General features: G+C 39.8%; 2 protein-coding genes across 2 annotated transcripts in view; one reads left to right on the plus strand and one right to left on the minus strand.

Moving 5' to 3' along the window:
• Nucleotides 1-6,120, plus strand: part of CSRP3 (cysteine and glycine rich protein 3) — a 13,188-nt gene extending 7,068 nt beyond the window's left edge. Inside the window, exons 3-6 of the mRNA XM_057372981.1 lie at nucleotides 2,324-2,492; nucleotides 3,867-4,002; nucleotides 4,535-4,628; nucleotides 5,455-6,120. Of these exons, the coding sequence (XP_057228964.1) occupies nucleotides 2,324-2,492; nucleotides 3,867-4,002; nucleotides 4,535-4,628; nucleotides 5,455-5,534 (479 nt within the window). The 3' untranslated portion in view covers nucleotides 5,535-6,120. The remainder of the gene's footprint in view (nucleotides 1-2,323; nucleotides 2,493-3,866; nucleotides 4,003-4,534; nucleotides 4,629-5,454) is intronic.
• ZDHHC13 (zinc finger DHHC-type palmitoyltransferase 13) lies at nucleotides 6,121-22,085 on the minus strand. Its single transcript, XM_057372980.1, has 17 exons — nucleotides 22,027-22,085; nucleotides 21,296-21,429; nucleotides 20,809-20,931; nucleotides 20,273-20,350; nucleotides 19,693-19,837; nucleotides 18,329-18,393; nucleotides 17,584-17,746; nucleotides 16,572-16,697; nucleotides 16,142-16,275; nucleotides 15,290-15,392; nucleotides 12,949-13,071; nucleotides 11,825-11,887; nucleotides 11,358-11,451; nucleotides 9,952-10,035; nucleotides 8,993-9,150; nucleotides 7,713-7,810; nucleotides 6,121-7,203 (listed from the first exon to the last, which is right to left on the minus strand). The coding sequence occupies exons 1-17, from the start codon at nucleotides 22,045-22,047 to the stop codon at nucleotides 7,068-7,070; spliced, it is 1,848 nt and encodes a 615-aa protein (XP_057228963.1). The 5' UTR covers nucleotides 22,048-22,085; the 3' UTR covers nucleotides 6,121-7,067.
• Nucleotides 22,086-24,223: the final 2,138 nt, after the last annotated feature.

Raw genomic sequence — 24,223 nt, forward strand, 5'->3', positions numbered from 1 at the left:
TGCCCAGTTGGCACATTAAAGGCATTTTAATTGGCTTTTCTTTCCCCATGGTTCACATACACTGCTCAGCAGCTCTGGGTGCCTCAGGATCATATATCACACTCATGAACTTCTCTGTGAACCATTTATAGGATTTCATTCCTCAACAGAAGGAAACCAATYCTCCCCCACCTAAACTCAGGCATGGGAACAACTCACCTGTTTAGCTGCACTTTTGTGCATTTCTGTATAAAACTATTTCAAATATATCTGCTATTTTACATTACATTCGACCAGACACMCAAAACACGTCATTATTTTCCAACCAAGGAGCTCGATTTCAGCAGAATTATAAACATTTCAAACCAAGCTGTTAAAACAGGAAGAGTCAGACAAGCTAATCCATGAACCCCCATCTTTTTTCCCCTACAAACATTGCAGGAGGGGATTTTTCCCAGCACTCCCTCTTTCCCCTGCATTCTCCCGTTTATAGCAGATTTTTGCTGTCAGATTTACCCAAATTGCAGCTGTGCTGGGCATTGGGCAGGATCTCAGCCCGGATCCCCTCGCTGCTGCTGGGAGAGCAGGATCTGCTGGCAGATGACAGAGTTATTCCAACCACAGCACTCCAAGGGCTTTCTCTCCATCTGTCCTGGAGAATTGATACCCTGCCCCGAAGGTACAGGAATAGAAACACTTTATCTGCTGCTGGAGTCTYCACCATCCCTTAAGTCCCTCAGCTGACAGAATTATCGTCTCAAAGCGAGACRGCGGCGTGGGGAGATCAGGTTCACACGTTTACAGCAGCTCCTCATTTTATTTCTGTCAGCCCTAAAGGTCTTTGCAAATTCTTTCCCTCTCCATCCAGCAAAGGGCTGGGGATGTGTAACTCGAATTTCCTCTYAACAGCAGCCTGYTCTAGGGGTTGGAACCAKCCGAGCTTGGAAGTCCCTTCCARCCCAGACCATTCTGGGMTTCTCTRATTAGAGCTGCAGAGGTTCCAGCATTGGATAAATTCCCCGAGGTGGATGAATTGGACTCACAGGAGGATTTTATTTTAAATAAACACGGGGAAAAGGGACTGATCAAACTCTCAGACAGCTCCTCCAGAGCTTGCCCTTCCAGCCTCTTCCAACACTTCTGTGTTTCAGTTTTCTGTGGCGTGCACGAACTCAGCAACTTTGTTTTCTGAGCTGCCACAGCTTAGAATTGGGCATGACTGGGATGCCCTCTGCAGGACATCCACTTGTTCAAAGGAAAATGGAGAGAAAGCTTTTGCCTATTTTTTCCCCGCTTCCCTGCTGAACAGTGAGCACTTTGTAAGAAATATTGAAATAGTATTTTTTTGCGTACTAGAAAATCCCGATTTTCTATAGGCACTCTGATGGAAAAATTCTTCCTCTCTCCGTGGTGTGGAGGTTTTCTCACTCCGAGTTCCCAAAGTGGTGCAGCAAACACAGGTTTGCTCACCAAGTTGTGAGCAATGTAGCTACTATTTCCCTCCCTCCCGACATTCATTATTAGTAGAGGACATAATTTGTATTTTCTGCTGAAAACTGGGCATTCCTACAGCRCCTTCTGTCCAAAAGTCTGCCAGATGTTTTCTAGAGAGCGAAGCCAAGCTRTCATCGTCTGTAACAAACAGTATTTGTAAAAGTTGTGTTTGGGAATGGCTACWGTCACACTCTTGTCATCCTGGAGGAAGCCTGACAGAGCTGATGCTTGCCTTGCCTCAGTGCCACAGCCCAAACAAACACATCATGTTTGATAAAATAGTGATACAAATAATAATGATTAAAAAATTAAATGATAAATGTCATATGGCGATAAAAATAATGATTAAAACCCCCCCAAGATGTCCTGCCTGACTCCAGATATGGTGTCTGTGTTAGAGCCTCTCAGAAACAGCAGGTACAAACAGCCAGGGCTGAGCTGAGAAAGCCAGGGCAGGCTCAGAGTGATGTTTTGAAAGGTCCAGATGCACAGTGGAACCAGTGCCCCTGCAACCTTCTTTTCCCCCTTTTTTAAGGTTTGGGAGCTTAGGATGGTTTACTCAAATCCATCTGAAGCTTCACAGATCCGGACAAACTCACTCAGCAAGCCCATGACTTCCCTGGGTTATAGGGTAACTGCAGAGTGGCAAAGGAAGAGTAAATTTTTGTCCAAAAACCTCTACCTCAGCAGCAGCCCAGGCAAGTCCAAGAACGATGAGCTTTCTACGAACGAACTCATTTTCCTATCTTTTTTAAACAAAAATAAATACAAATTGCGATTATTTTAAACCGCGTAAGTTCAGATTTAAATCTGCAAACACTGACCGGTGCCTCTCTCTCCCTGCTGTCAGTGGCTTGCAGGAAGGCTCTGGACAGCACCACAGTAGCAGCTCACGAGTCCGAAATCTACTGCAAAACCTGTTACGGGAGGAAATACGGCCCCAAAGGCGTGGGCTTCGGGCAGGGGGCCGGATGCCTCAGCACCGACACCGGGGACCACCTGGGCTTGAATCTGCAGCAGTGAGTTAAACCCCTGCCACAGCTCCTTCTCCTGCTCCTACTCAGCTCATACCAGGCTATTTTAGATATTTTATTCTGTTTCCATAACAACATCCATCGTGAGGAGCAGAGCAGACTTCCCTGCACCCTTTCCTTCCATGGATGCAGTACTTTASTGTTTTTAATGATGTTCAGTCTCCTTAAGCTTTCTTTACAAATTATCCCYTCCTTCAATAGGCAATTATTCTGCAGAAGCAGCCTTTAAATGCCACCCCAGATGTAAATATTCACTGCAATTGTRCTCTGCCATTTGTAGCACAATGGTAAAGTCATTCCCTATAGAAAGAGATAATTTTTTTTTCCTGTTAGAGGCTAAAATCCAGTTAGGTTTTACTCTTARAGAAATAATCTCACTACCCCATACTGTTAGCTCTCCTCTCAATGGGGGAAATAACATTTCTAAATCCTCCCTGTGGTTCAAATAACACTCACAAACACACTGAGAATGTGTTTGAACAAAGGAATTCTAATGGGATACCATCTTCCAAAAGCACACAATTARCTCTGACAGTTCATTTTTATAGGATTTTCCTGCAATTCTCAAAGCTGCACATTTCTTAATCAACCAYGCTTCTTCCTTCTGGTGGTCTAACTATAAAGAAACCAATTAACCAATATGCTGTGGAGGAAATAAAAGCTTAAACAATGTATTTAACTGTAGCTCCTTGTACCATATRAATCCATAAGGGGCAGAGTTCTGCACCAAAAAATGCCACATCCTGTGGATATTATGGGATATAATAACCTGTTGCAATCCAACAATCTGATAATTCAGAAATCATTCTGCAAAAGGCTGTAAGACCAAAGATACAAAGTCCAGCAATAAAAAAACAAAGCTACTTTTCTGATATGCTTTTGGCCCCAGGCCAGGTAAGAGCCCCAATCCCCTGCCCAAATGTTTCAYTGCCTAAGGAAACAACTCAATGCATGCAAAAATCCCAATTTTTATTTTCTGCTCATTGCATACCAGCACATAAGCCAGTTACAAAGAATAGAAAGATCTTTTGCTTGTATTTTCCCTTGCCTCTCCATAAAAKAAAATTGGGGTTTGCCTCACTTTTCATTAAATACAATCTTTTCTGCATGTGGCTGCTGCAAGCTCCACGGACTTAGCTCAGAACAGGTAACATCAGAGGTTATAATATCAGCTTCTCAATCACACCTCACAGAATTCAATGGAATACTTTGATTTGTCCTTTTCTATTCCCTTTTGCATGTCATTGACCAGCAATTTTCTATTTTTTTAATCCCTTACCAAAAAATACTGAAATCCTTTTCCTAAGGAGGGTAACGTTTTCAAGCAGCATTTAAAAACATCAAAAACTTCTGTTTTAGGGGGTCACCAAAGCCCGCTCGCCCTTCKACACCAACTAATGCTTCAAAGTTTGCCAAAAAGGTGGTGGATGTGGACAAATGTCCCCGTTGTGGCAAATCAGTGTATGCTGCTGAGAAGATCATGGGAGGAGGAAAAGTGAGTCTGACTTAAGAACTAGGGAAAAAAAAACCCCAGTTTTATAATGGTGGTAAACCATGGCTGCTATGTCCTTGATCATTTAAATTTTCATTCATAGAGAAAATATGAGGATGAATCAGCAAATTGCTACAGCAGGGTGTAGGTTCAGGTTTCAAATCTTGGGTTTTTTGTAAGCCTTCTTCAACTTTTTGCTTCTTACTGCTGAGGACCAAGCACTGATTAGTGTGCAGGCTGGCTCTTGCTCCAGCTCTGGGGATATTTATATTTATAAACATTTATTTATTCACTGCAGTATCTTGAGCTCCCTGCTTTTCATTAGACTTCTGTAAATAACAGAGTCACTGGGTGATTGGCATGGGGTAACAACATAACAGAAAACACAACCCAGAATGGCTAAAAATGGAAGCCACAAAATCAGCAAATGAATTGTAACCTTTCCACACCACGAAAAGCAGTAGCTCCTTGTTCCTCGTACCTGTTGGGCTGTGCATTTCCTGTAAAACACACTGAATTGTTTTCATTCCCTCAGCCTTGGCACAAGTCGTGCTTCCGCTGCGCTATTTGTGGGAAGAGTTTGGAATCCACCAATGTTACGGACAAGGACGGAGAGCTCTACTGCAAAGGTGAGAGCTGCAGAGAGCTCAACTGGGCTGCAGAGTCCAACTGAAGTCAGGCTCTGTCAGACCTAGGATTGCCATCGTGATTTACCTTTAACAATCCCAGGAAATTTCATTCTGTTGTTTTTTAAACCATTTTCTGAAAGCAAAGAGCTGTGGTAACATTGCAGTCGCAGTTTCTACCGTTAACATTTAAATTGTAAAGCTGTAATTTTTTTCTTCTCAGATCCAGAAAGTTCACAGACTTCACTTGATTTTTAGCAAGAGCTTAAGAGGAAAAAAATAGGCTAAGTTTTATATCCAAAGCTRAAGTTTATAGAGAACCCTAAAGAAGAATACTGGAGTTCTGTGAATTTGGGTACAGACTGTCAATCACTAGTGATCAAACGGACATATTTAGAAAAATATGCTGATCATTACTACTAACTATGGACAGAAATACAGAGTTCAAATGGAATTACTTAAATGCCCATCAATAGTTTTTGGATTATGGTCTAGTCCTTTTCTAGTCTCCTTAAAAATCTCTGACTTATAAATCAGACCAAGTTTTACTGAGTATTTTCAGACAGGAAAACAACTGTAATGAAAACATTACTTAGATTTTAAAAAAAATACAGTTTATTTTTTTTTTTGAGATCACCAGATGCAACCTTTGTGTTATTCAAATATGTGATACCAATTCATTATTAAGACCTGGATAAACTCGTGGGAAATACTATTTCAGATTTCCTTCCTTTTTATTAATTTGACAGTAATCTAAAAAGAAAACCAAAAGGCATTTACTTCTGAGAGCCTTTGGAATACTTTTAACCTTCCCCTCTTTCTTTTGCAGTTTGCTATGCAAAAAATTTCGGTCCCAAAGGAATTGGRTTTGGTGGCCTCACTCAAGTGGAAAAGAAAGAGTGTGAATGAGAAGAAATGGATGCAACAGACTCAAGGCTGCTGTTGATGCCACCAAGTGATAGCTGTCAAGTAAAACATTGAACAACACATATTGCTAAGAATCTAGGGCATTTGATTCAGATTTTACAGCTTGCAGGAAAAATTTGTGAGCTTTGTATCTTAAGAAATTCTTAGAGTAGGTTAAAAAGGTACAGCGATAGAACAAGATTCATGTTTGTTTTTAGTAAACAAAGACAAAAAGAACCTCATGGAACATTATTGCTTCTTAAACTTCTTTAACACATTTTAGATTGGAATTTTAGACTCACAATGCCCCATCAGGATAGGGATCCCTTCTGGAGTGCAGGGTCCAGGTGTTCCCAGTTAACTGTATTTTCCTTTGTTCACAATGTTACACTGTCTGTAAYCCCACCAGTCTCCTAAATGAGTTTTGAATGTGCATTTGTGTTACATGGTAGATGTTATTTGAGACAATTATAAAAGGGATTTGAAATTCTCTCTCTCTCTCTAAGGGAGGTATTTCTAAAAAACCCAACATTTTCTCAGAATACACTGTTGTTTTGTCTGATTGCAAGCTGCAATAAAGTACTTACTGCTTCACGTTATTTTTATTTATATTTGCTGTGCTTATACATTCTACAGTGCTGCAGAGAAGTGGATTTCACTGAGATGAATGAAACCCCCATTTCTGAACTACAAGAATTGCATTTCACTATATCACTTATGATGTCAGTTCTAGGTGGAAACTGAATTTAATTTCCTGATCTTGAACTCTTTCCCTGCTGGTTCTCATTGTTACCTACTTTGACTGACATTCATAGCACACTGTCMTGCTGGCCACTCCTTTTCTGGGGAACATGGTTGACATTGGCCATTAGAGATCTATGCAGTGGGGAATAAATCCCTTTTTTTGTGCAAATTGCTATTTTCCATGATAAACTCACCCATTTTCATACACTAACATGGCATATACCTGTGAAAAACATAAGCCAAACAGGCTTCTTCTCATGGTTTTGTGCCTACCCACTCCTAAATACCTCACAGATCACTTATCTCTTGAATCTATTTCAGTCTGCAAAAATACACTTACAAGTATGAAAGCTCTATTTTATTACATGTAAACCCTTCAAATACAAAGACTTAACAGAGGTTTTCACAGCATAAGCAATAAAATTACAACGAAATTGTAATATTGTTTTTAAATATGAACATTCACTTTAATTTTCAAATTCACTTGTCATCTATTACCAGCAAGGTAAAAGCAAAGGGTACCAACATCATTTTGAAATTCTGCCCTAAAAACTTATCTTCAAAAATATATATCTTTGTGTCATCTCACCACACAAAATTTTAAATAGTTTCAGCTCAAACTATATATACACAGACACACAGTGACTGTTCCATATACAAATCTGCTGTATYTTATGCAAATCTTTTCAACAATAATAAAAACAAGCAGCCTTAGAAGAATTTGCAAAAATTAACAAAATATCCAGTTTTATTCAGCTTTCAGCTCAACCATCTTAGAAATTAAGCAAAACTTTACACAGAATGAATATTTTTCTCCTTTGCCAGATGAAAAAGTTTGTATTGCTTGGTCCAGTCAATTACATTGGGTTTGAACATACCAAAGCAACTGCACTGAAAAAAGTCTGCAAGATTCTGGAAGCATCCAAGGCTGGAATAAAGAGAAAAATATGCATTAATAAACCCAAAAAAAGAAGTCTGCAAGCATGAAAAATACCAGCTCACCATGAGACAGTACTTAAGAAATAAACTTGTCAAGGGAGACAGYTCAGGGAGAAGAAACAGAAGAGCTCTCAATTGAGCATTATTCCTTTGCTGAAATTTTACAACTTGTTTYACATTAACAAATGAGGGTAGATTAAGTTGAACTCAAGTATTTAAAAGTTGGTAAGATCTCATSCAACAGTACACACGAGAAAACAGGRAAACCTTGGTACCCATTTTTCTATGGAGCTAAATACTGCAAGAGAAGCCAGAAAAGGGCCACTTCATCCTTTAATTCCCTTTCTGATCCTACAGAGCAGACACCGAGACTGATGAACAAATTAAAGGATGGCACCCCCTCACCCCCAGAAYAGTGGTTTTGCATTTATGAAACAGTGAAGCAAATCAGTACTGAAAAGATAATGTGCTTAAAACACTCTGTTCATTAATACCCACTTGTACGGAGTCCTCCTGAGCGAAACAGGATGCTTAGAGGATTTTCTCTGTGCCAGGAGATTCATTCTTTCATGTGAGGTCAACCCCARGAACGCAATCTGATTGGAAGAAAAATATAAGCAATGGTTACAACACCAACATCACAAATTAAAATTCTGGTGAGACCACGAAAAACTGATGCGAAGGGAGCAGGGTGGAAGAGGCTGCCCACATCCAACAAATAAGGAACTGCTGCTATAGCAGATGACTGGAAAGTATGTTTTTAAATGTCACTTGGGCTAAAACAGAAGCCAGGAAGCTCTAACACCACCTTGCAGAGAAGGCAAGCTTAACTGGGATGTCTGTGAAGACCACACTTTCACAGATGCTTGCAGAACTGTAAGATCTATCACATTTGAGTACCAATCCACTCAGATTTTGTCTACATTCTACTGCACACAATGGTAGAAAAAGATCCCTTGATYCACAGTGGCACTAAACACCATAAAGCAGTACATTTACAGATGACTTGTACCAAACASAGTGATTAAACTGTAAATATCCTCCCTGTCTTTTTCCAGCATGATATCCCAGTGTCTTGGCCACTGCAGAAATCTAGCAGTACTCATTCAAAATTGTGGAGCTTTTTGTTTGGTTTTTTCTTAATTAAACAAGATGTAAAAAAAGCCCTTAGCTCAGTATGCTCAACGCATATTTCAAAGACACCTCTTTCTGAAGAGATGCTAAACAAGCTGCTTCACAGATGTTCTAAGACAGCTCTTCTCAATTTTGTTTGCACAGCCAAGCTTTWTTCTGAGAAAAGCATAAACAAGAAATTTGACAGTCCTCAACAAGACAAAATCGAAGTCATATATTTTTACTGTAGCAGTGGGATTTAATATAGTCTAATGACACAGGGCTGAGCTCTGCCACAGAATTTTCAGCCTAGGACTGATTGTGTCACTGAGCTTTTGTGCAACTTTGGGGGCACTAATACCAGTTCTATCAGTCAAACAAATTTCTTGTCTTTAAATACAACTTTTTACAGGTTTGGAATTTTTGATRAGCAGTAAACCCAGAACTCAGCTATAGGAATGATTTGCAGACTGTGATTCTACTTTTAACAGGGGAATACTGAGTGCACAAGAACCTGTGAAACTTCAAGGTCTGCCCTGAGATTTAAGAGAAGCACCTTGCTGTGACAGTAATCACAGAAACCAGGCACAGCGTTTCGATGGGAGCAAATCCCCCACGGAAAAGCTTTAATGTGACAAGAAGAATAAACTGAAGGAAAATATTACCTGGTACAGCTGAACAGTGAGCCATAATGAGGCCCACAGGGTATGGAAACAGGCTACTGAGGAGATGTAGGAAACCCAGGGAGAGCAGGACACTGTCTGGGTGAAGTAYGTCCACGCTCCATCTCGATGGTAACTTGTTGCGCAGTGGTTGGACCAATCTGACAAGACACACCATCAGTTAATTCTGCTTTTAAGCTCTTAAGAACTGAGCAAAGATTATTTGCATGAAATGAATATTACATAGCAACCTGCTCTAGAAATACCACATTTCATCTACCCCGTTGCCACCTAAAAGCACCCACACAGATGCGTGACTGCTTGCTATTCTGGCTGAATAATCCTTACACTCTGTGTTTATGATCCACAGAACAACCTCCTTGTTTTAAAAGGTTGGTGCTATTCTAATTCATCCTCAGGAGCTACATTGTAAGTGCTTTCTTCTCCATTCCAATATTTTTTTTCAAAGAAGCAGTTCAGATATATTAATGAGATAATATACTTCTCTTCAGAGTTATCCGACTTTAAAAACAAAAAGAAATGTCTCAAGCATTCAATATAGATATTTCCAAATTAAAAAGAACAATAAAGYTTTTGAAATCCTGTATTTACAACCTTATTTTCTGTAACAGTAAAGGCTATCCAGATTAGAACCTGTCACCTGACATTCTTCCACATAGCTTCCCTATTTCCTCTCTAACAAAAATGCTGCCTGCTATTTCATTTCCCAATGGACATCCCACTACAGCAGAATCTTTGYTCTTGCTCAACACAAATGTAATCAGGTATTTGACCAAAGACTCAGATATAATACATTTTCACTTAAGCTACACTATAACATCACTGCTGAAATAAGGTATCACTTGTGCAGGTTACACTTGCTGGAAATGAAATGCTGAAAAATAAAGACCACACMAAGATGGATTTGAAAGCTAAATTAAASTAAATTCATGGATACATACACTGAAGAGTTCCATAAATCAGCCAGACACCAATCATTGTTAGGAAWGACAGGAACAACAAATAGTAATAATGGTTCCCAATGCCTAGGAAAAAAAATTAAAAGTTTGACATTTTAAAATTCAGCAGTACTTGTGTTTCCACTGATCTTAATAGGAACAAAAGGAGTCAAAACCACTTATTATTAATTCTGCCATCCACAAGAGAGCTTGGCAAGGCTGATCTCTCTTTCAACTTTCTCCTGTAAGCCACCCCAATTTATATAATAGAATTAGTTCTGATAAAGTCAACAAGGATTTGTCTCTTCTTCAGAGCATGTCTTCAGCTGTTTGAGCCTGGTGACGACCAATTAAGCAACCACAACTCCTTCCCATGCACAAAAAAATTGTCTCATATGACTRAAAAGTCTAAGCTCTTCAATTTATTTGATCTTGTATGCTTCAGAATTGAAAACATACACATAAAAAACCCCCAGACCTCATCAGAAAAGCTGCAACATAAAATCATAATTTATATTTAAATTACAATGCATCAGAACAATGTCTCACCACCTTGCAAATAGCAAACACAGTACAAATAGGATTTGACTTTAGGAAAAAAGCTGCTGGCAAAAAAGTAAGTGAAAAATGTATTGTTACAGATATAAAGTTGTCACCTTCCTATCTTAAGCATCACCAGTAATGAGCCAGAAAGGCAGAGAAAGGGCGAGAGGGAGGAACATGAAAACRCCCTATGGGGTTATCTCAGTGGTACAGCTGCTCCACTCAGCACTGTCCCTGTCAGTGACAAGAGGCAATGCAAGTTCAGGAGGACACACGAGTCCAGCCACTTTCTGGAGTTCATTCTCATCATMCACAGCTACTGCATTAAAATGTCACTGCGCACACTTGTCTGGTTCTTTTAGTATCTACTCTTAGACACATTGTCCAAAAAAGTTTGTCTAATCCCTTTCTAAATCTGCTGATACTGCCTGTGTCTGCAAACCCTTACAGCAGCAAGCTCCAAGAGTTCACTGCCTGCCACGTGGAGACGTTTTTGTCTTTACCAATTTTAAATCCCTAGTTCCGCTTTGATGAGCTTGGCTACTAACAGTTCTGCATTCACTTTAGCCACCATCTTAATATTTTCTTTTCTTTCTTTCTTTGAAGTCTCAATCATATCCGCTGTTCCTTCTCTCCAAAGACAGTTCCAGACTTCATGGTCTCYACTCTTATGGTGGCCACTCTGTCCTTTGAATAATTTTATATGCATCTCTCCCATCTGATTTCCCCCAGGCGCCCGTAAGAGTCCTTCAGAATCAACTGGATATTTTGTATCATGTGTGCTCTCACTTTAAGTGGACAAATGTTATTTCTGCAACTTTTAAAATATGTGGCATTTTAAAATTTGAYAAAACAAACACTCTCACCTATGCACTGTCCAGTCCACAGAGAATGCTGATCATATCTGGCTACACATGCTTGGCAAGCAATGCAATGCACAGACCTCAAAGGCTTCCTTACCTAGGTGAGGATGGAGGAAAAGAATACACTCAGAGCACAAGCATCTACTTTGCTCAAAGTTTAAGATAACATCTTACAATTAACACCACTTTTGCATTATTACTGAGTCATAGACCTCACAATACAGAACACAGATGAGAACCACACACCTTAATTTTACCAAAGGTAGAAAAAAGAGATGTAATTAGTTTTTTTAAAATTAAGATTACTGTCCAAGGGTCTCAAAGGATCTCATCACTATAAAAGAAATAAAGAAATCTAAACAAACTACTTGTGTAWCTTTAATGACAAGTAGTGAGGAAAAAGTTTTTTTATGACAGTATTAAGAAAAAGATGAGTTCACAAAGAAAATAAACACAAAAGCCCCACTTACAAGACATGATGTGCAAAACGTTCTGAAGTCCAAGCAACCCGCTTCTGCAAGAGCTACAATGTTCTGAAAGACAAAGTATTTTGTATTTGCATTTGGATCACATTTCCATAGGTGCCATGAAGTTTTTTATGTCAGGCCTTTTGCAGTTCACAACTATTTTGAGTGCCAAGCACGGACAGGAATAAGAACTTGCTATTTAAAGACATCCATAAGGAAAAACAAACCCGTAAAGACTACTGCAGCTTCACCCACACAAGATTACTCAGAAAATATCTCTGTGTTGCTGAAATTAATAAGCAATGTGAATTAAATATTTCTTAAAATGAGATGGCACCTCTCAAATAGTCAGCTAGACTTCAGGCGGATGAGGAGAGCTGCACATTTACTGTTCCTTGACAAGGACACATTTATGAGTCCTGTGACAACAAGTTAAAACTGCAGTTTATTCTCCCTGGCAATCTGAAGAAACACAGCCTCAATGAGAGCCATGAGATCACAAACAAAATGCTTTCCCCCTATCCCATAAGTTGGGGACTAGCACTGAATTCTCTACTGATTGGCTGCCCATGATTTCTTTCGGCCACTATAAAACAACATGTTAGTTGCATATTTTAGAGTGTTTGTTTCCATGGGAAACAGTATGCTAGTTGCATGATGTTCAGGCACAAAAATCAAACCATTAGATATCTTCAAAGCACCTGAAAAATTTAAATAATTACTAATATATGACATGTAGGAAAGCGCTGTGACTATTCATTTTTTACCAGAGACAACTGGAGCAGAAACCATACAAAACTTCTATTTTTTAAGTTAAGTTCTATGTGAACTCGTAACACAGATAACAACAGTGGGTCTGTACAATGTTTGGCCAAAGTTCACACTTGAGTGAGAAGATAGAGGGAAGGAAATTAGAGCAGGGCAAGGAAGATAAGGAAACAAGCAGCAAAAGGAGAAATTCTCCTAGATCTATGTTGTTCAATGACATTGCTAAAAACTCTTTAAGGAAGATTATTTCACTGTTGGCAAGTTTAACAAAGCTGTACATGATGACAAACAAATCAATAAGAAGCACATAAATGCTGCACCAGCTCTGCCCTTCCATTTGTTTTTACAAAATCACTTACCTCCTTTCTTTCTTCTTCTGAAGTCTTTATATATCCAGGATCAGTACTCCAGGTTTTATAGAARTAATAGAGAAAACCCATCATACTGAACATGACAGAGATTTTAAGAATTATATTTGTTACATGTGATAGTCAGGTTAAGGACTGTATTTCGTATACTTCGTATCTATGCTATTTATCAAACAAATTAAACATTCTAAAATTAGTTTATGCTATTTTACAAGCAACGCACAAAAAGGAAAACATTACTTCTACTTTTATAATGGGATCTCCTCTGTCCTTCCAAGGCCATCTTAAAAGAGAAGTGGAATATTCTGTCCAGTTTGAGTGCTGGAGRAAATTTTTACAGCTGTATAAACCTGCATCACAACGTGCCTCCCTGTCATCCTCCTTAAAAATCCCCCAGACTTCTGCCTTTGAATATTTCACAGATATAAAACAAATTTGATTTTTTTCCCCTCTGACACTTTTCTATTTTATTTAAACAATACCAGTCAGGCATGCAGAGCTATAAAGCTTCTGCAGCTGTGAGATYTGTTTGGCTGCTGCACACACCCCTAACACAAACAGGCTCTTACTAGTCTTACCTYTTCCCATTCACTTCAGCCAAAAGCAACTAAACATACTCATTCAGGAAAATGAAACWGAAAGTCATCTGGAAACTATTTCTGTCACTCAAAAAAACCCCAAGCACACACTGCTAAACACTTCTGAAGGTAATGGGACATTAGGAACAGAGTTTCTACACCATGAATAAAACCACCACTGTATGAGATGAGTGGGGAAGAAAAACAGGTCAAGATCAACTGTCTCTATGCAGCAACAGAGGAATGTGGAGTGGGACAGGTTTCATACTAATTCAATTCATGCATCAAATAAAATTAATTAATTAATTAATAAGGTAATATGATAGCTTATGAAATATTGGCACAAACACTAGCTGTGTTTTTAGAATACAGTTGCAGGGTGAAATTATAGAAGTCAAAATGATGGAGTGATTTTTGTGCATAATGCTGGTCTATTTGCACTGCTATTGGTTTTTGGAGCTAAGAGAATTCCTTAATTAGAATGGCTAGATTTTTATTCAGTCCAGAGGAAGCTTGACAGACAAATACAGCTAACTAAAATTCTAAAAATTTTCAAAACACTCAGATCTGTGACCAGTTCCAGAAGGAATACACATTCATGAGAAAAAGGGGTGGACAGTGAAATGGAAAACTATGCACCAGCCCATCYCACCAAGCTATGGTTAGGCCTTCAAGAATATTGCTATGCTGACTATCTTCAGCAAAGTATCTGACTCAAATTCCTACCAGTGGAAATTTTTTTCCTTTTAATTTAGATGACACCAACAAAACCTTAAAGCCTCACAACAATTGAATAACACCATTTCCATTTATTCAAGCATATGTGTGAATCCCCAGTGGGAATATACTTGATCAGTTCATCAAAGTTAATCTTGATAATTCTATTAAGGACATCTTAATTGGGAACAGTACAAGAGAAAATGTCATTTAAAGGCTGAATTAAATTAATTAAAACTGTGTAGCAATATATTATAGCTCATTCAGTGCTAAATTATTTGCAGTTAAGTATTTTCCTAAAGGCTTTTTCACACAATCTTATTAATAAACAGATGCCCACTGTGTAACAAAAGAGCARAGCAGTGAAAAGAAAGTACAAACTACTAAAATGTTTTTGTACTCATCAGTGAAAAGTGTCTTCAAAGAAAGCAAATGTCAGAYAGAAATGAATCCACTGTATACTAAGGAATCAGTGTAACCTGTGAATAAAGACAGCAGACTGGACAGTCTACTTTGCAGGAACACAAAGAAATTTGCTCCTTTTTTTAGGGGGTGGTGGTGGAAGATGTTTTTAAAAGCAGAGCATGAATATCTGTCAAATGCTTATCATTTTAGAAAGAGGAGATGTTTTTAAAATCATGATTAAGATATGCTACCCAGTCATACCACATGCCAAAAYACGTCACTGTGCAAGAGTCTTAATGAAGAAGATTAAAGAGTGACATGGAGATGCTAACAGAAACCATTAGGTTTATAACAGACATCTTCACTTTTATATTCCAGTAATACATGAAGTAGTTCAGGTTATAAAAAAGACAAAAATCTGCTCTGTCTAGAGATATAAGGTGCAGATTTTTAGTCTGTGTATAACTTTAAAGTCACTTTGCCCCTTCCCAATGGGATTAAAAGCCAATCTTACCAGACATTAACAGTCACATGGAATTATCTGGAACTGCTCATCACTGCTGTATGACCAGGTTTAGATTTATAATGAGACCATAAGGAGAGTTCTATTGCATTTCTTGAGTGTAAAGGATATCGGGCAGGAACCAGAAAAACCAGGTCATGGACATCCAAAAAACGGAACTTAGCAAAAAAGCTGTGGGAAGATACCTTAGATTCTTGAGCCCCACAAGCTGCCTGAAAGGACATTRAAAGAAAAAATATTTTTYRAAATATTTGAAACATAAATCCATAGAATATAAATAATCTTGTTACTGTAAAAACCTCATGCAMACCATTTATTTCATAAAGTCTCTCAAAGCAATCAAGAACTGTCACTCAAAAGCATTCTTTATCCAGATGTGCAAGGGGTTAACAATGCAAAAATAAAACTGAAGAGTGCTCTGTTACAGCATAATCTTATATATGAGAAATGCTGCAGAACTGGGTGAAAAGTTCAGTCTCTGTCTACTTGCACACAGATAGCATCACCATATCAATGACCACTGACTGTGGCAGRAAAAGTGAGAAACAGCTCAGGATAACATTGAGAGGCCTGGGGAGCAGAAGGGAGGGCTCATTAAAACTCATTCTGTGATGGAATATATCATGAAAATGTGATATCTGCTTAGAAATGTGCTTTATCTCAATGTCTACCAGATGCAGACCATCAATAACACTCTTTGACATTAAAATTAGTTAACAGACTGGGGTTGGATTTATTTTTTTTCAAATCTTTCAGTGACAAGAAACTGTTATTGTGTACACTTAAATTCATTAATTCTAAAAAGTACATAAGTTTAAATTCTTCACACACTGTGCAACCATTTCTCAGGAGGTATGTTTTACGCTAAGTGAAACTAAACTCTGAAAAGAATAATGCATCAGATACTTTTAAAAGTGTCTTTGACAAGTAAATACAAAAACAGAGAGAGAAAGCCACAAACCTCACAAACAGAGCCATCCCAAATAGCAAGCTGAGAAGCAAACCTCCTTTCAAAAGCCAAGAATCAGAATTTAAATTCACGATGTATCCAATGGCCCACATGAATGCCAAGAAAGATGCCAACATCAGGAAGAGCTGTTAAAATAATTATTGTTAAAATATGACAAAGTTTTCAAGCAGGACTTACTTAAAAGTATTCAGTTCATGTAATAAATGCTGAAAGACTCAAGATAAAACAAGGTGACACATCAATACATCAAAAGCAGGGGAGAGAAATGACACAAAAACCCCCCACCCAAATCACTGCTTTAAAAAATTTCATTTTTGTGTGCCTAATTTCAGAAATTCCTCTCGTTAGACTAAATTTGCACAGCAGTCTAAACACAGCATGCTCTAGTTTTATTTCCATTAGTTATTACTCAGGAAATTACCTCGTATTTCTCTACTATTTTGAGTARCCTGCTATTTCTCCTGTTTCTCATTCTTTCTTCCTCTTGTAGCATGTAAACCAKGAAGTGATTCTGACTTTGATAAGCAAGGTCAAGCGGTGTCTCTCCCTTTAACAACAAAGAAGGTTATTTATTTATTTATTTAATTATGTACTTAGTAGATACTCTCACTTTAAACAGAAGCAAGAAACTAATAAAGCTAAAACAAGAATTGGGCAGTTACTCTCCAGCTGAACCACCCCCACTACTTTTTTAAGTAAAATTCAGAATGCTAACATGCTTTAATCAGAGATTTGCAGTTCTGAAAACTGATATTTGTAAAGAGATTGCATCTATTAGAGTTACACGTTGGACTGCCTCCAATGACATATCTACATAGTCATGAGAATCGATACTTTCAACTTTCATACTTCTCACTATCAGTTTCTACAAATATTCAGATGAAGCCTTTCACATGTGATAACCCTTTTGAATGTACAAACATTCATTTTGTARGCATTCATCAGGCATTGCCAAACACCAGTTTTCCCAGCAGAACATCCACTTAATTTGAAGTCTTTATGAGTCTGGCTATACACTAAGAAAGGTATTTTTTAAAATCTGCCCAAGTCCCCGTGACAATGATTTCAAGTAGGAAACAGCCAAATTAAGAAATGAAAACAACACAAGCCCCCAAGAAAATGAAACAAATTAAACACCCCAAGAAAATGAAGCCAAAGAAAGGTGAGGGAGGCAGTTTCTGCAAAGGACACAATTACTGTTGAGTGAACACAAGGCTTGGCCGTTCACACAAATGTTGCAAAGAACCTCTGCATTCATATTTTGAGCCACACCTCAAGAAAGGTGCTACTTCCTTCTGGGAAAGACTAAGAACACCTGCCCTTAGCCAACCCCTGTTGCAATTTACCTCCACCATGGAGAATTGAGAATTTTCTTTACATTAATTTTACATATTCATGCCACGTGGGATGAAATATCATGAAAGAAATCGTACCTTGACATTTTTTATGTCCAGGCTGGCACCAGCTTCCAGCAACAGATCCACTGCACTACTATTTCCTGAGGCTATTGCCCAATGCAGTGCAGTATTCTTTTGAACATTGTCTACAGCATTGAGAGAGGGGTTAAACTTTAAGAGAAACCTYGTGGGTTCCGGTCTAGATGAAAATAAAGTATAAGAGTTAACAGAAGATAATCTAGACTGGAAATGAAACATTTGAACACCTTATAAAACAACAGTTCCTGTCTGTGAAACTACRGCAGATACATAATGCCTTCTCAGAACAAGCTCATCAACGATAGATGCATGCCTAGAATTCCAGATGTGCCCTGAAAGTTTTTCTCCAGACCATGTTATYCTACCATTTTAACAAATATGAGGTACATAACACAGATTATTATCTTCTACAACAACATGTGTAGCTTGTGTCTCCCCATTTTATTTGYTCTAAACATATTTCACTGCATACACACCCATTTATTTTCATTTTGCAAAAAATACAATAAAGCTGCAGATGATTCAGCCACAAACCTAAATTTCTTGTAGAGATTCTTTTCACTTTCTTTGCTATATCCAATGAGCTATTCCCAACTCCTGATCTCTAAAATACTGCACATTTTAGTACAAATGGAAGGGAAAGGGATGTCAGTTAAAAAAAAAAAAAGAGAGCAAGGAAAAATTCACCTCACTGCTTCTTGAGTACAAAAAATAGACTCTTCTTCAGTTATTCTCTACTTACCCAATGGCTTTTTGTGCTGTTAACATTAAAGGTGTTTGTCCATTGAAGTCTGTTGTGTCTATGTTCTAAGAGTAAGAAAAAGATAACAAGCAAGAGAATACCGGTGATTTCAGGAAACAGTGCAGTTCTGGGCTACACAACTGGCTTAGCTTCACTAATGAACAGAAAAGAAACAGAAACCAAAYTTAATCAGCCAAGAAGCCAACACTCATTTAAATTTTTTTCCTCCTCCTACRAGTCTTGCATGTCATTTCTTTCAGAATATTCTGAGTTTCCGCTTAGAGAAATTTGAAGGGAGAAGCTCCACTAAGGATATTTTAAGTGAATTGTGTCAATTATATTTCTTGTTCTCTTTTGCAAAGAAATACTATAAATAAAARGGACCTTGTAAAGCAATGTTAACCATCTTCCTATTGTAAACAGGTGTACATAACAGATGTACAAAAGTATACAAAACAACAAGGATTGATTATATAATCTCAAGACATAGTTAAACATCTAACGTAAATTTTCTTCCTTCCTCTTTCTTACCTAATGTTCTTCTTGACAACAAAGGTTTCCTTGTTCCCTGCCACCATCCATCATTACAGTAGAGCAGATTTATTTAAAAGAATTAATCACTCGGATTATTTTAATAGAAGATAGGTGGGCCAACAACTTTATTAAGCTGTGATATACACCACTATACCTACTGCCAGAAGTCAGTTACTCTCCCTAAAGAGAACTTTATGAGAAAAAATTTTGCTAAGTTTATTTTCTAAATCCTAACGTTAGACTGTTTCTCAGAATCAGTCTAGATCATGTAAGAACTCTCCTGTCATTTTTATTAGCAAATGGTTACGCTTGTCATTAATTCTGCTCATTTCAAATGCAAGCTGAGACATCAACTACCATGGATACAATATAAAATTGAAGAATACACAGAAATTTCTAAAAAAAATTCAGACCTAGTCTGATCACTTATTCTACATTCTTAAATTGATGGACAACTGCATGGATTATTAGTTACAAAACTGTAACCAAATCATAAATACTTCATGATGTCTATAGATCATATACTGCTTTTTGTTTGAAGGTTTAAAAGTCACTGGTTATTTACACAGCACCACAAATCCACACAGCCTTAACAACACTCCTTAGACACGCTGAAATGTAGGTGAATCTGGATGTGAGGGATGACAGGAACAGAGAAGAGTATTAAATAAAAATAATATACACATACACATTTCTCTGCACTTSTAGCACAGAAAAATAGAAGTAAAATACTTGCTTTTCATCAAGAAAAAAAAAAAGTTAATTCTGAAATGTCTCCTATACACAGGCAGCTACTTGTAAACACAACACTTGGGGCATCAGCAACATACCTGGCCTTTTGATATGAGGTAGGCTACGATGGGCATGTGTTGGAACAGCACTGCTAAATGAATGCTACTGAATCCTTCCCCATCAATAAGACTGGGATCCGCTCCACATTTCAACAATAACATGACCATGGGAAGGTGTCCTTGTCTATAACGATATGTAAATGAAGCTATAGAGATGACTTTTTAAATGGCTATTTTAATGAAAACATTGCCTTAATACTTCTCACAGACATCCCACAAAAGATTTCAGTTTCTCGTGGCTTTATTTAGGAAGTTATATTAAACAAATACCTTAATAAATCAGCCTAGGGCAAAGCATTAATTTAGAATACAGTGGTTATTTCTACAGTAATTCCTCCTATGAGCAGTCATCCAAGTCTCTGACTCTGGYAAAAGGCTGATAGTCCAGAAGAAAGCACTGCTGTTCCACTGGGAGAATTTGCACGAAAGAAATTTTCCCAGAATAATTATTTCAGGTTATGTTTTCTCCAGACAAGCAGTGCTTTGTTCTCTGGATCTCAAAAAACGCTACCACAGCTGTAAATACTGAAGGATTTGCAATTTGAAGTTGCAGCATTACCTAATGGCCCAGTGAAGAGGCGTAGAATTCAAATCTCCACCGAGCTGATCCACTATTGCACCTTTGGAAATGTAGTATCTGTGTAATATTAACAYAATAAATTAGGAACAGACATAATAAAACAGCAAAACATTATACTAATGRTAGCTAAAGGAGTAAATGACTCACAAAAAAAAAATCACTAGAGAAGCAAATGGACAAAAGCGTTTTTGCAGTAAATAATGCTGTTTCAAGAAAATGTTTAAGAAAAAATATAGTCATTAGCAAGGTACTTCTAAAATCAGCTTTCATCTTTGTTACAGAAACAATCCCAGGACAATCAGATTATTTCATGTATTACATGATTTCACACATAAAGAAAATGGGCTTTACATTTCAATGACATCTTCACAAAGCTAAGTGCATTAAAATTTGAATTCTAGGCTTTTTTTCTCAAGCAGCATTCCCCTTTGTTTTCAAATACAAAAGCAACGAAGTGATTACGAGTAACAGTGGCAGAATACTCTGTGATAYTGTCCCAGGGACTCCCAGCTTACTTCACCAGCTCCTGTCTGTTGTTTATTGCTGCCCAGTGAAGAAGAGTCACATTTTCTTTGTCTGGTTGTCGAACATCATATCCTGCTTCTACCAGCTCTTTGCATCGCTCTAGCATTCCATACCTTAAATGAGAAAAAACCAACTTACTTATCATTTGCTGAATATCCTCCAGTTTGGAGACAGTTGCATCATAAAGAAAAAATACTTCTCAGTAAGCATCACCCAGCAGTTCCCACTTGAGCAAATTCCACATTGCATTCAATGAAAGTGCAGTAGAGTGAAGTGGTGGCTTAATGAGAAATTTGTACTTAAACAAAGCTGCTTGAAATGCTTTTATTTACAACAGTAGCTGTAAGTGATTTTTATTCTTCCACTGGGAGAAAATGAAACTGAAAACATTTACTTTGTAAAAATGTCCAGCCTGGCTCACATTTGAGGGCACTCYCATCTATTTCAACACTTTGCAGGCTCAGAACATTGACTTACTGTGTAGCCTTGACAATATCACAGGTGCTGGGGTCTTCAACAACGGGATGTGGGCCTGGGAGACCTTCATCTCCGTGGGCACCGTGGCTGTTGTGCACATGAGGTCGATGAGGCCCATGGCAATGGCTTTTACACTGTCAGTTAACAAAATTAWTAATCAYTGTTATTTATCAGCTGCACACCACGCACACCTCCCTCTTTACCAGAAGCATTCAATGTGCGTGCCAAGTTCTATTAATACAAATGAATATGTTAATTCAAAGCACAGTTAAAACCACCTGACAAGAGACTAATCCTTTTATTTGCGGAGTACGGCAAGGACTTGGTCAAAGGTGCATGAGGACAACTTACAGATGCGTTCAGCACCCTGCAGAGCTGGTTCCCGAAGCAGCAGCAGCACTGCCACACCAGAAACCACAACCTACGGCCCTGGGGAGGGTTTTAAACGCACTTGAAAGCCACAGTGCAGGCAGGAACTCGACGCCAGGGAATAGAGGAGGCACACGCATGGCAGGACATAGGTCTTGCCCGGGAGCCCCCGCCAGACCTCGGCAGCACCGCGGCAGCACCGCAGCAGCACCGCGGCCGGCCCGCCCCGGCCCTCACCGCCTGCCAGGGGCCCGCGGCCGCGCTCCGCAACCCCGGCCCAGGCAGCACCGGGTCCCAGCCCCGCTCCAGCCCCGCTCCAGCCCCGCTCCAGCCCCGGCAGTGCCCGCGGGCTCCCCGCTCACCGCCGGGCCGCTGCCCGCCATCCCCGCGGCCCCGCAGCTTCCTGCTCCCGCTTCCTGGGCAGGGCTGCGGGGCGGGGCCGCGCACACACGGCCCGGGCGGGGCGGCACTGGGGCGGTGCGGGGAAGCTCCGGGGAGCCCCGGCGATCCYTCCCTCAAGTGCTCGGGGAGCTGCGAAGTCGCTTGGGCGGGCAAATCGGCTGSTCCCGCGTTTGTTCAGTTGTGCCTGAAATGGCTCCTTCCCCTTCACCGAGGCAGCCACACCGAAAAACACTTTCGGTTTCGCACAAGATTCCCCGGGTCACGACAAGGACCCTTTTCTGCCGGCGAATTTTTCGGGGGCTGTGTCTCAGCAGCTGGAAGTGATCCCTTGGTGAAGGCTCCGGAGCTCAAGTCTGATGAGAAGCGGCTAAGAGAGCCGGGGGCGCTGAGCATGGAGAGAAGAAGATTCARCGGGGGAACCTTCTCACTCTCCACAATGCCCTGAAAGGAGTAGAGCCATCTCCTGGATGGCATGGTTCCCTCAGGAGTTCATTGGGCACCATTTCCACCCCCAGCTGAGCCCCTGTATCCCCTCATAATGGCGAGGGTAAGGAGGAGCCGCCATTTTAGTGCAAGCCGTGAGGGGCAAGTGGTCACCCGCCGAAGAAATAGGGATAATCTGGGAAAACACCTACAGGTGTCAAACACCCACAAGCTTCCCGGGTGAGGTGGGACCCTGGCAGTCCCCAGCGTGATGCCATCTCCTTTGACCTGAGGAGAAACCACAGCATGGGGATGGCCAGAGAGCACCAGAGCTCTCGATGGCTCTGGGCGTGGGCAGAACGGGACAGGGTCTGCAGTCACCAGCATCCCCGGGCTGTGGGGACACAGGGACCTCCTGCTCCTGGGAATTCATGGCCCGCGGCCACTGCTCAGAGAACATCGGAAAAGGGATCATTATCACCCTCAGCTCAGCCTGAGAACCAGGACTGACACACAGAGCTCTTGCCATCCCCTCACAGTGGCGGCTTGGCTGGGAGGATTATGGCTCGGGTCAGGCCGGTAAATGTCGCTGTTGGCCAGACAGCCGACATAAAAGGATACAAAACACACAAAAAGTGGGTGAAAAAACAGAAAGAAAGAAGGACTTTATKGTGGGACAAGCCTCTTTTATTTACTTTAGCAACCAGTGCATACATTTGTGTCAAACATACATTGGTTAGTGAGGCTGTCACTTTCTGCTCAACAGCATAGGATTGGTAGGTTTGCAAAAGCTACAGTATTAGTAATGTTTATAATTGTAAGCCACCTGCATTATCAATTCTACATTCTAATCTTCTTTTTCTCAAGACAGCTAAGGACATGGCGTTTTATTCCCATGCARGCTGTTAACACTCCCTACAGGTAAAGGCTTGGAGAGCCATTCAGGGCACAAGACGGTCAGCAGCCCTAGCAAAAGGGAAGAAAAATGAAACAGCAGATGCATGTAGGAAAAAAAAATATTTTATTCCCAAACCCTGTTTTAGTAAGTCAGKGCAGTAGACAGGACGTAGGCCACATTAGTATAATGTTTTGCTGTTTTATTATGTCTGTTCCTAATTTATTGTGTTAATATTACACACRTGCTACATTTCCAAAGGTGCAATAGTGGATCAGCTCGGTGGAGATTTGAATTCTACGCCCCTTCACTGGGCAATTAGGGTAYRRATRGCCACCTCACAAACAGGGACMGAGACACRGTATAGGTGTTTAATACATTCTTTGCTTCTGTCTTCAACACTCATCCCTCCTTATCACTGGTAAACTGAATTGTACCAAGGGACACCACAAAGTCCTTGAAGAGGGAGCACCATGAGCGCTCCTTGGGCAATCCTGATTTATTTAGAACAGAGGCACTGCAGAAGCTAGTGGGCTGCTAACAGAAACATCTTCCTGTCCCTCAGCAGCCAATTCAGGAGAGCTCCTGAGAAACAGAGGCACTTCACTCCCTTTGTCTCTGGAGGATCTTCTCAGGCACGGAGTAGCRGGTTTTTCCACTTGGCACCGCTGCAGTGCCCTGGGAGCCATGGGGTGGACACCMGTGGCACCAAGGATCCTCCCTGATGTGCCACTTGCTCCTGGGAATGCTTCACTGCAATGGGATGAGCTCCTGTTCTGACTTCCAGGCTTTTTCTGGCCATGTGCGTTTTCAGGGATGATGCTTTAAGATCCTGCTGA

This window comes from Malurus melanocephalus, unplaced genomic scaffold (assembly GCF_030028575.1).
Source record: "Malurus melanocephalus ecotype Western Australia unplaced genomic scaffold, MMel_1.1 scaffold_182, whole genome shotgun sequence".
NCBI lineage: Eukaryota > Metazoa > Chordata > Aves > Passeriformes > Maluridae > Malurus > Malurus melanocephalus.